Below are 12969 nucleotides of genomic sequence, written 5' to 3'. Positions count from 1 at the left end.
AGCATAGAAAACATATTTTTGTGCAGATAAGACGGTATGTGAATGTGGAACCAGTCCATTCCATTGATCAAAATTATTTTGAGTTTACTTCACCGTCTTTCAGATTCCTTTGTTTTTTGGTTTTTTTTTTTGGCTGCGCCTTACCGCTTCTGGGATCTTAGTTTCCTGACCAGGGATTGAACCTGGGCCCACAGCAGTGCAAGTGCCGAGTCTTAACCACTGCACCGCCAGGGAATTCTCTCAGATTCCATTTTTAAGCTCCTTCTCTGCAGACATATGTGCATGTCTTTTCTGTAGGCAACTTTAGAATATTTATCATAAGTAAATAGCAATAATGGCTGCCATATTATTATTGTAGTGACTCGTTAGTGGTACATACAATGGTACATGCAGAAATTAATGCAGGTGTAATTCCTGTGTTGCATAGTTTTATACTATTGAAATTAAAGTGAAAATATTATTAAAATTAACATAAGGTGAAGAACCATTAGATTTCTTCACCATAGTTATTCTTTTTTCATTGTTGCTTTTATTTATGATTTCCAACCATTTATTTAAATATTTGGTTCCAGTTATTTTTATTGCACTTTGCTTTTCCCTTTTTAATTATTGTTTTCAATTAAAATGTTGAGCAAAGGTTTTGCATCTGTTTTAGGAATATTTACTCCAGATCAACACTTGAGATTTTTGGAGTTTTATAAGAAACTTTGTACATTGGGTTTGCAACAGGAAAATGGACACAATGAAAACCAGATTCCACCCCAAATCTTAGAGCAGGAGAAGAAATATATTTCAGTACGGAAGAACTGTGCTTATAACTTTCCGGTAATAAATTATACATTTGTATTGGCTAAATGTTTTAATTTTAACTTAAAAACATGTGAATAGATTGCATTGAAAAATAATGCCATAATTGACACTTGCTACCTCACATTATGTCTGGTGTATATTGGTTAATTTATATTTATCTCTGTGTAAGTATATCTATTAGAATTATATGCATGCATTTGGATCTTCCAAATATGGTTTATAACTAAATTATGATTCAGAGGACATGATTCAGTTTTAAGTGACATGATTATAATAAGAGGTGTTGATGCATGTTTTTCTCTCCTTCCCACTCATCTTCTCCCTCCCACCTCCACCAGGCCATGATTGTTTTTGTTGATCCTAAAAATTTCCACATGGATCTCTATTCTACATTCTTCTGCCTTTGTCATGACCCTGAAGTACCAGTCAGATACACTATTGCTATTTGCTTTTATGAAGTAAGTCTGAAAAAGTGATACCACTTTACATTTGTTGTTAATTCTACCTACATGTAGTATATGATTTTTTGATATTTTGTACACATCTGTTTACAGATTTATTAAAAGATACAGGCTCCATATCGCTCTCATATTCTAGTCCTAAATATTGAAAAATTCCCATAATTCTCTTTAGAATGTTACACAGAATTCATTTACATAAATACGTTATATTCGTTTAACAGGTATTAATCTATTTGTTCAGTATATCTCTAGTAAATCCTTACTTTAAGCCAGACATTGTGGTATGGATGTGGCTGTTACAGATCTGGAAGTAAAATCAGTTTTTATATGCTTTATAATGTTTATATTTAGCTTTACACCTAAACTTAAGAACTTGAGTACAAATGGAAAATTGAGAGATAGATTATTTAAATTTATGGTTTTTACTGCAAATGGATCATGTTTCGTGAGCACAGCTTTTAGATTCAGCTGTTACAACAACTCTCCATATTGTAAGAGCAAAAGTGAATTTAAACTTTATGATGAATATAATTAACTTCTTAACCCTTGAGACTGAAATTTAGGGCATGTTTCTCGAGTGATTGCAGTAAGTACATGTTGCTATAATTGCAGTAAACATGTATAACCTATAACTTGCCAACTTTAGGACTGTCACATAAAAATATCTGTGTGGGTTGATAAAATATTCCCTTCTTTAATGAGAGGTATAATGAATATTCTTATTCTCAGTGAGAATATTTCATCGCCTTCCTTGCACTGTGTTCAGAGCATTGTCAGATTAGCTGAAAGTGTGCAGGATATCCATAGCAGCGTTAGAAATGTTACTTAAGACTCTTGGCTATTGAATGATAGGCTTTGCTTCTTTTGAATAACATTTTTTTTCTGGTGTGAATGAAATGAATGTTCATTCTGCAAAGTCCAGAAAATATTCCCTTTAAATGGTGTAATTAATTAAAATAATTCAGTGTTGAACAATTAAGTCATCTTTGTAAATATGCATATAGGAATATGCTTTTGGAGGAGGAGAGAGGGCAGAGGGCACTGGCTGGCTGAGTGAACTACTTGTCTGTAATATGTATTAAGTGGGTATTTAGGCATGATTACCATGCACACTTGTATTTGTCTAGATTGGTGGTCTCCAGAGATGATTGCATGAGATTAGAGTCTGAGAAAGCAGTATTTATGCAATACGAGAGTTTCTATTTATGTTTATTTTTATCTCATACCTTTAATATTTCATTTTATTTATGTCCACTATAAGTGGACATAATGTGTTAGCACCATAGAAAAAAAAATTGAAATATGTACACAAAAATATTTCACCAGTAGAAGTGAGTTTGGAAATCATTGATCTAGCTATTTGCTGGGTGGCTAATTTCTGTATTCTTATAATCATACCATGTAGGTAGGTTAAGATGATACTTCATAAATGAATGGTTAGTCTAGGTTTGTCCTTTTAAATAATGAAATTCCACTGGTGGATTTAAATTTCCTTAACAGTATTATTGTTGGATTCTGATAATTACTTTAGTATGTTCTGAGTTTATTCTTGTTTTTCAGAAAAATAATATTTTGAAAATACTTTCAAAAACAACCCTGTAGAGCAAAGACTTTTAAAACACCTTCTTTGTCTAGGAACCCCTTTTTCAAGTAAAACCTTACTCAGAAACCCAGTATGTGGAAAAAAATAACCCAAAAACTTAAAGGTGCAGTAGAAACTGGTGAATCTACCATTGCAGATTTTTACTGTTGCTTGTCTACAGAAAAAAAAAAAAGCAGTTCACAAAGGAGTTGGTTTAGTCTAGATTCTCCCAACTCCCAACTCCTCTCTTGCTGATTGAAGTCTTTGATGGGAAAAGTCTTCGAAGTTTTGCTTGCTTAGGAGTTTTCTCTATCCCTGTGTGGCTACTGGCCTTCAGTAGAATTTGTCCCCTCTGGGAGCTCTGAACGGAGATGAATGCTCCCATGGCTGGGCTCCCTTGAAAGACCCTGTTGGCTGCTCTAAGACTTTAAAATGTGAACTACAGGCATCCATGGGCTTATTAGTGTTTGTGAGAGGGAAGATAAATCCATTCTTCTACACTCCCGACCCTCATATGTTCACACACTCCAGCGTGTTAGGAAGCAGACTGAAAAGCTTACATATGCAAGTAATTTTTCTAGAAATCTAATTTTATAGTTGTGTTGTAAACAACTCTCATTTTAGAAGAAAATCTTAACAGGGATTACTTTTTTAAAAATTGTTTTTATAACCTTTATATGTCTAGTAGTCTCAAATCTGAGAGACTTTATTGCTCCATTCTAGGTTTCTAAACTTCTAAATTCTGGAGTGTATTTAATACATAAAGAACTAATAACATTATTACAAGATGAATCATTGGAGGTAATATCTTCTTACTCTTTGCTTTTTACTTCTGTTATATTAAGTTTGAATATATCAATGCCTTTTTTCTTTTATTTTCCTGCTTCTTGGGAATTGCATGAATTCTAATAGCTGACTAGCTCCAGAAGCTTCAAGTCGATATGCCACTGTATCATAGACTAGATATTGGGAATATCTTTTAAAAATAGTAGGTTTTAAAATATACATGTATATTTGTTACGGAAAATTTTGGAAAGGCCAAAAAGTAGACAGACAAAAGAATACTTTTAGTTCTGATCACTGTTTCTCTTGTCTTATATTTTCTATTTTTTCTATATAAAGTTTTTAAAATTTTACATACTTGTGATCATATGTTATATCACATTTTATATCTTTTTATTTCTCTTAGCATTGTTTGGGGAGTATACTTGTGGAGGCTTTGGAATACTTTATTTTGATGCTTTATCTACTATATCCTATTCACCCAAATGACTGCTAGCTTGCCAAATCTCAACTCCTCAACATTAGACATCACTGAAGGTGTCGTCTGACTTAAACTGCTTTTCAAAAGTTGGGAGGCAGTTTTGAGCATGTTGTCAGGCTGTCTCAGATCTAGACGATTTGAATATTATCAAGAGGCAGACATACTAATCTCTTTTCAAAGGTAGTTTGATCAAGGTAGCTAATTTTGTTTCTAAGACTTTGCAGCAAGAAGATGACAGAGCAAGAAAATAGAAACCCCCAAAATGCTGTTTGGTAACTCATACTATTTCTGTGTAGAAATTGGCATGTTAATTAATCTAAGATTAGAAAAACAGCCATCACAAGAAGAGTAATCAATATCTCTGTTAAAAGGTACTAGATGCTCTCATAGATCATCTTCCAGAAATCCTGGAACTTATGTCTACTGGTGGAGAAAGCAGTGTTCAAGAAAATAAGGTAAATCCCATGTATCAAAAAAGTTTCTGGACATTATATGGCCTACCTTACTCTGCAGAGTTGTTGTGAGGAATCAACAGAAGAGTGTATGAAAAACAGTTAAAAGAGCGCTTGCCACATAGTAGGTGCTCAGTAAATGTCTGCTAGAGTTTGAACAGCTTGAATTTCCTCTACCATTCCCTTTTTTTTTTTTTAAACATCTTTATTGGAGTATAATTGCTTTACAATAGTGTGTTAGTTTCTGCTATTTAACAAAGTGAATCAGCTATACATATACATATATCCCCATATCCCCTCCCTCTTGCGTCTCCCTCCCACCCTCCCTATCCCACCCCTCTAGGTGGTCACAAAGCACGGAGCTGATCTCCCCGTGAGATGCAGCTCTTCCTACTAGCTATCTATTTTACATTTGTCCTCTACCATTCTTACATTACCACAATCCTTATTTATTGTCCTTGGAGTTTACATTCATATTTTCAGTTCTTATTAGCATTTATTATTACTGCGAAGAATAGCAACTGTTGAGGACAGAAGGGTAGGAATTTAGAAGGTCAAAGTTTGCTGACAGTGAAATAGAATACATTTTAGTTTAGAAGGGTTGTGAATCCCAGTCTCTTTCAAAATTTTGTCTCCAGTAATCATAAATTTTATTTTTAGATTTTTTTTTAAGTATTTGATTTTACTAAATATTTACTTCCCTGTGACAACTAAGATGCCTCCTGATTTCCGGAAAGGTTAAGAGTTCCCTCTCCCCAGTGTATTGTAAGACTGAATAATTTGGCTGAGTGCTGAAACTGATTTCTTTAATTATCTTTGATTCTCTTGATGTGTTTTCTTCTTTAGTTATCATCTCTCCCTGACTTGATTCCAGCTCTCACAGCTGCTGAGCAGCGAGCTGCAGCCTCTCTAAAGTGGAGAACTCACGAGAAGCTGCTCCAGAAATACGCCTGTCTGCCGCACATCATATCAAGTGATCAGATTTATTATCGTTTCTTGCAAAGAATGTTCACAATCGTGATGACAAATGTGAGCCCAATACCTGTTATCTGATTTTCTCTTGAACTTGCCCCTGTTTTGGAATTAACCAAATCATCCACATTCTTGAAATAGAACGACAAACTCAGTTCATGCCCTTCTGCCTGGAGGGGTGTTACCTTTGCTTCCCCACCGGTTCTCCTTTTCATCAGCTTCTGCCTAGCTGGAGAGAGGGATGCACAGGGAGAGTGTAAACACATGCACTGCAAGCTTGATACCGTTCTTCTCAAGGCAGAGGTTGGCAGGAGTCAGTGATCTCAACTGCAAAGTGCCTTTTGCTCTCGTGTACACCTTTCATGTCTCATGGCCTCAGCTGTGCCCTGTTGCCTTAAGGGTATCCCTTAAGCCCCTTAATACTAGTTTGGGTTCTTTTTCTTTTATAGTACCTGAACAGTGACTTGTTACAAGTAAAATGTATACAAAAAACATGGATGCCCTACTATGGATAACCTCAAAATTAGAGTCAAAGTAGGGGGAAAAAAAAAGACTTGTATTCAAATTTCCCCATAGAGTAAGTTGTCTACCTTTTTCCTTAAAATTTCCAGAGAGGATTGTTTAACCCTCAGTTCACTGTACATTGAATATGACATCCTACTACCATTTTTTGAAGTATAAAAAAGTTCTACATAATGTATATGTTTTAGAAACTATTAAAAAAGTACTTTGAATTCTTATTGTTCTCAAAAAAAGTGAGATAACAAAATCTAGTAGCCATCTCAAAAACCCCAAATCAGGTTTAGCTTCAAAGAGGAAAACAATGACATTATTGGTGTCATTTACAACTTAACTTAAAAAAAAAGAAAAAAGGCATATATCTTATGACCTAACACCTCTACATGAAGTTTGTTTCATGTATCAAAGCAAAGTCTAGGGGTGGAAGGTTATTTTATAGATGTAATAATCTTAAAAATTGATATTGACAAAAATAAGTTCCTTCTCAGAGGATAATGCATGAATGTACCACATAGAAAATTTCACATGAAATCAAGCAGAATTTATTAATTACTATATCCAGCAGTTAGTTATTTGAGTCTCTGCTGTGTCAGACACTGTTCTAAGAGCTGGGGATACAGGAGTGAATAAGACAGACAGAATCCTGCTCTAAAGGACCTTGCATTCTTACATGGTGGTCATGTGGGAAGTGATAAATAGTAAAATAAAATAAATATATTAACAGGTGGTCTTGATCTTAATTGTCTTGATCTTAATTGTCTCAACCTGATTACTTAGTAGGTGTCTTTGTGTTTAGAAAGCTAAGAATACATAATTATTCCATATTTGTACTTTCCCTTATCAGGAAAGAGAAATGATTTATAACATAGTGTGAACAAAATACTTTCAAGCCTGAGCGATCTGCTTTATGTTTTCTTTTACAAGGAGGTAATTCCACACTTAAAAAGAAATACGTGATTCACTATAGCACATTTTCCATGATCAAAAAAGACACTTATATTCTGTTTCAATATTCCCTGGAGAAAAGATTATATTTTTAGTTCCGTATCTAATGGTCGTAATATTCATTTAACAAAATTTATTGAGCACTTACTATGTGCTGAGTACTATTCTAGATGCTAGGAGCACAGTAGTGAATGAAAAGACAAAGGACCTGTTCTCATAGAACTTTAAATTCTATTAGAGACAGAAAACAAACACATATAATACATACATCGTACACCAGGGATGAAAAGTACAAGGAGGAATTAAAAAGCAGGGTAGAGGGGAAGAAAGTGATGGAGGGTCGTAGGATGGTATTGTGAATATAGTGGTCAGGAAAAAGCCCTTTCTGATCAAATATGATTTGTGCAGAGGCTTGGACCAACTAAGGGAGTGACCATGTGGAGGTCTGAAGGACAGGTGGTCCCCGCAAAGGGAAGAGTGGATGCAAAGGTGTGATATGGCGTGTGCTTGGTTGTGTGAGGAGCAGCAAGGAAGCCCGTGTGGCGGTCGTTAGCGAGAGATGAGGCTGGAGAGGTCGCTGGGCCCACAACACACAGGTGCTTGAAGGCCATGATGTAGAGCGTAGATTGTATTCTGTGATACAGGGGAAGGCTTTGGAAGGTTTTGAGTAGAGGAATGACAGAAACTAACATTTTTTCCTGCTTTAGTTATGAAAAAAATTTAAAACGCAGAAAGGCAGAGAAAATACTATAATGAAGCCTCACACACCCATCACCTAGGCTTAACAGTTGTTAACATTCTGACATATTTTCTATTTCATCGTGCTGAAAAATTTAAATTATAGATATCATTGTATTTTTATTTCTAAACATTTCAGTACTCATCTCTATAAAAGGACATTGCCCTATATAACCATGATACAATTATTACATTTGACAAAATGAACAATTATCTTTAATATCATTTAAAGTTCATATTAAAATTTACCAATTATGCCCCAAATATGTGTGACAGTTGTTTTATTCCATATAGGATCCAAGTAAGATCTATACATTGCCTTAGGTGGTTACATCTCTTAGTTCTCTTTTAATCCAGAACAGATTCCCTCTTCGCCCTTCCCCACTTTTTCATGACATTGAATTGAGGAAGAGACTTAGTCAGTTGTTCTGTAGAATGTCTTCATGGATTAACTTGTTTATCTCTTCTCCATATTTCTTCTAAACTGGAGGTTTGATAAGGGCTTGCCGAGTCTTAGGTTAAACGTTTTTGGCAAGAATACTTCATAAATGCTGCTGTGTATTTTATGTTGCATTGTGTCTGGACGGCTGTCCCTCTGTAAGTGAGCTAGGAGTGGTTGTGCAGATGGGGACAGCTCTGTTAGTCTACTGCAGAATTGTGTTTTCTCTCTTGTGATCTGCGTCACAATCTGAAGCTGACACTTCAACACTCGGAATACCCAGTTTCCCACCAAGCTTTTACCTGTTAGTTTTAGCATCCAATGATGACCCTTGCCTGATCAGTTATTTCATTATAACTTGCAGAAAAATGATTTTTTAAATTCTGTCTTTTCTTCTACATTGTTGATGGCATTCTTCTCAGGAGAAATGCCCTTTTTTTTACATCTACTTGGGTAATTTATTTACCCTAAAATATATTTCCTAATGTAAAGAGAGGGTAAATTCTTATTTCTTTCCCTCTAATTATCAATTTTCGGAGTTAGGAAAACTCTTAAGTGGTGCAGTAGCCACTTCCAATGATGATGAATGAATTTTGTTTTTGTCTCTTTCTTTTAGACTCATCATTTTATATTAAATAATGTTTTAATCAATTGCAGTCATTATTCGCATGCTTAAGTGGTCACGACTTCTTTAAACTGGCTTTTACTTGTTTTGATATAATTACTTTTATCTTTGATTTCTGGCCCAAAAGACATTAACTTATACTGTGAGGTATAAAATACACGTATTTTAAACTATTTTTATTTCAAATGACTAGTGTTTATGCATTTGAAATTCTATTAGTATACAAAAAATGAAAGAAAAGAGTAACATCCTTTTATTTAGTTCATTTATCTAAAATTCATTTTCTGTAATTCCACTGATATTTCTGTTTATGTACATTTCAAGGATCCTAGTATAATAGTCTGAATCGTCAAGAATTGATTGTTATAATATTTATATGTAAGTCAAGATGGTGAACATGAATTTATACTGGATACAGTATATCTGATTGAGAGATTTTTCTCTAATACATCATTTGAACCCAAATCCAGTAAAGATGAATGGTTGAATTCATTTAGAGTTAAGGTTCTGCCCAGTGGTGTGACAGAAATTCAAAGGACAAAGGAGTTTAAAACACTGGTAAGAGTAATTGGTATGTTGTCCCTTGGGTTCTAAGCTTTATCTGTGTCATGGACCAGGGACCTTCAAGAATGGCGTTGAGGTGGAAGAGGCATAACTAAGCCAGAGGGATCTGACATATACCTGGTCATGGGATCTCTGAGTTTATATTTTAAAAGTTGCACATCTTTGGTGAGATACCTGACACAGGGTATGTTCTAACAAATGTTTGTTGAATAAGTGAGTGACAAGGTCCAGAGGTGGTTGAGATATAATTTGGGGAGAATATCACCTAAGATGAAGTGGCAAGGAAATGAGAGTCAAATATAAATCAAATCTGGATGACTTGGAAATGACTGCCAAATTGCATTAACTTTGTAGTGTGATGGTAGATTAGTTGATTTGCCTGAGCGATGGTAACATTAAATGATGAAGATACTTCCACAGTGATTTGAGAGGTAGGAAATACTGCTTTTACTTTTAGTCAATAACTTAAAATAGATTTATGGGGCCACATTATTCAGAGTATATACTATTAGACTGGTTTAATTGTCTTCCTTATCTCTTTAAGAATGTCTTACCTGTCCAAAAGGCCGCTTCACGAACTCTGTGCATTTTTCTACGTTATAATCGTAAACAAGAACAGAGACACGAGGTCATTCAAAAGTTAATTGAACGTAAGTAATCATTGTCTCTCATTTTGTAAAATAGAAAGTAAACAAATTGGTTGGCCTTAGTTAGATCTGACTTATATTATGTATCATTTTGCCATGAATAATTAGGCCAGTGTTGGTATATATTTGCATTTGAGTTTTGTAGGCTAATTTTTTTGGCTTGTTTTAGAAATCTTTGACAGGATGAATGAGAGTAATGACTACTCTAGGCTGCCTTTTGTGAATTTCTACACTTGAGAAATTAAAATATGTATACTTATTGTTGAAAGCCCAGTTTCTATCCTGATTTATACAATTTGGAACTAAGATATATAAGTAGGCTATCCTTGAATCTAATAATTTGTTTTATGTTCCTATTTTAAATATTACAGAATGTGAGTTTTGTTCCCTTGAATAGACTTGATAGTACACATGAATGTGAATCTGGTAAGCCGAGGTGGTTTATAATGTCTTAAAAAATTGTCAATTAACAAATGCAAATTTATTTTAATTTGCTATGGGCTAAAATTAAGACAAAAACTTTTTGTTAAAATGTTAATTCTAGAAGTAGTGGTGCACACCTATATATACTTAGTGAATTAATTATTGTGTACTTGCTTTGACTGTAGTGTCTTAATGCTTTTATTAAACTCTGTTATCCAGCACAGGCAGGTAATGGAATTTTTCTGGTTATTGGAGTTTACCATTTTAAGTATGGATCACCACTTTTCAAAAAATTCGAGTACATAAAATTCCATTTAAGAAAAAATAATGCTCAATATACTTTAATCTTCCTTTTTTTCTGCATTTTAATTCAGTTTTCATTTTTCTGGTGGTAGGACCTGACCTTTAGAATCTTTTATTTTGAATGGAGATTCTATTTGGTTTTAAATATTAAGAATTTTGCTTTTGAACATTTCTGTAATAAGGGAGAGAAAATTATCCTTTCAACGTCGACCTGAATGATTTTCAGTGATATCATGTTTACATATGATTTTCCTTCAAAGCATTTTTAAGGAAATGAGAAGAAGAAAACAGTTAATTTCATTGGTTAAAGATTTTGAAGTTATACAGACCTGCATTTGAATTCTAGGTCTGTACTTTCCAGCTCTGTGGCTTTAACCTCTCTGAATCTCAGTATCCTTACCTTTTAGGAGGAATAAATTTATTCTCATCCCATTGGATTGACTTTCAGGATTTAATGAGATAATACGTATAAAGTACTTAGCACATGGTGGGTAATCAAAAAATAGTAGATATGTTCATTCAATATTTAATAACTGCTCATGGAACTGAATGCAATGTTTAATACATTTTTTCTGTTTTTTCAGGTGCTATTAATTTGGGGGTATATAATATGATTTTTTTCCCCCTTATCTCTTGTTTTTGCTAAACAAATTGTGGATATAAAAAAGATTGTCATGGACTTAGTGATTTTTTTTCACATGAAATTTTGTGTGGGAAAAATTAAACTTATAATTTTTTGTTGTTGTTTCTAGAACTGGGCCAAGGAAAAAGTTATTGGAATAGACTCCGATTTTTGGATACCTGTGAATTTATTATAGAGATCTTTTCCAAATCATTTTTCTGTAAATATTTCTTTCTACCTGCTATTGAACTGACACATGATCCAGTAGCAAATGTGAGGTATGGTACCAATCCAAGAAAATATTTGAAAAAATTGTATTTTTTATTTATCTACTGTGATGAATATATGCAAAAGCGTTTTCTTAGTCAATTAAAAATAATCAAGTGAAGAATTTATACTTGGTTTGAAATTCTTGGTAGACTTAACTGAGCCTCAGTAGGACCTGGAAGCGTGATCTTTTAACACTGTCTCAGGTCTTTAGTTTATTGGGTTGATAGCAGTAGTCACAGTCAGACTGGCAGGCTTCTCCAGCCACTTGGATACACACATTGGCATCAAGAGAAGATTGAGTAGATGTGATTAATTTATCTATATCTTCTAAGACTAAAGGAAAAAAATAGTTGAAAGTTGGCTTGGAGAAGATCTGCCCATTTTTACAGGCCCATTTATTCAGAGAAGTAAGGCTGTTTCCAGGGCTTTTAGCTGTCTCACATTTTCAAAATCCAGTAAATGGTAATTGGAGTTGATTAAATAACTGTGAAGTTAAATGAAACGGGCCTGAAAATGGCTTGCTTGGAAACTGAAAAAAAGAATAAATGCATTTTGCCTTTTTTTCCTCCCCAAACAAGCATATTAATTTTTTTAAATTGTGGTTGGTAAAACATACATAACATAAAATTTACCATTTTAACTATTCTGTACAATTCAGTGGCATTAAGCACACATGCATACTGTTTGAGTTATTTGTATATTGCATAATGAGTTGAAGAGAATTTTAAACCCTCAGCCATTAGATTTCATATTTGTGCTCTATGCCTCTGTTCTGAACTTGAGGAACTCATCTGTAGGAGACACAGTCAGTTGGCCAAGACTTCCTGAACAGAACTCCAGAGCTCCCTGCTGAGCTTCCACATGCCAGCCATGGTTCATGCTAGTTTCATGCTGTGTGACATATTTGTATCTTTTATAAAAAACTGACGTGCATTGTAGACAACATGCAACCATTTAATACTTTTTAACAGGAAGACTTGGCCAGGCAATGAGCATAGACTGATAGCATGGCTGTTGAGAGAAAATATACCAAGAAGAATTGTCAAAAGATGTTGAAAAGTTCAGCCTAAGAATGTTGTGAGCATTATTTAAGGGGGACACATCTAGACATTGGTTTTGTTTTGTATTTTTTAGGGTGAGAAAATACAGAAAGTACCACTGCATTGGCTTTAGTATTTTGTGCATCTTACCTGTGCTCTACAAACTAGAGCTGAGGTTTCCTTGACTTGAGATCTAAAGCAAATTTAAAGTGATTTAAAGTAAATTGAAAGACCCCATTGATAATTCTTTAGAATTTACCTCCTGGTGAATAACTAAGGGATCCAACCGCATT

The 12969-nt window shown here is 34.2% G+C and overlaps 1 protein-coding gene across 1 annotated transcript in view; it reads left to right on the top strand.

Moving 5' to 3' along the window:
- PPP4R4 (protein phosphatase 4 regulatory subunit 4) overlaps positions 1 to 12969 on the top strand; it is a 115672-nt gene that overhangs the window by 77523 nt on the left and 25180 nt on the right. The window contains exons 10-16 of the mRNA XM_065872289.1: positions 656 to 825; positions 1149 to 1268; positions 3577 to 3654; positions 4489 to 4572; positions 5416 to 5598; positions 9916 to 10021; positions 11497 to 11644. Of these exons, the coding sequence (XP_065728361.1) occupies positions 656 to 825; positions 1149 to 1268; positions 3577 to 3654; positions 4489 to 4572; positions 5416 to 5598; positions 9916 to 10021; positions 11497 to 11644 (889 nt within the window). The remainder of the gene's footprint in view (positions 1 to 655; positions 826 to 1148; positions 1269 to 3576; positions 3655 to 4488; positions 4573 to 5415; positions 5599 to 9915; positions 10022 to 11496; positions 11645 to 12969) is intronic.

Source organism: Phocoena phocoena, chromosome 2 (genome assembly GCF_963924675.1).
Source record: "Phocoena phocoena chromosome 2, mPhoPho1.1, whole genome shotgun sequence".
In the NCBI taxonomy this organism is placed as follows: domain Eukaryota; kingdom Metazoa; phylum Chordata; class Mammalia; order Artiodactyla; family Phocoenidae; genus Phocoena; species Phocoena phocoena.
The sequence above is the reverse complement of the archived record's forward strand: the minus strand, read 5'-3'. Positions and strand labels throughout refer to the sequence as shown.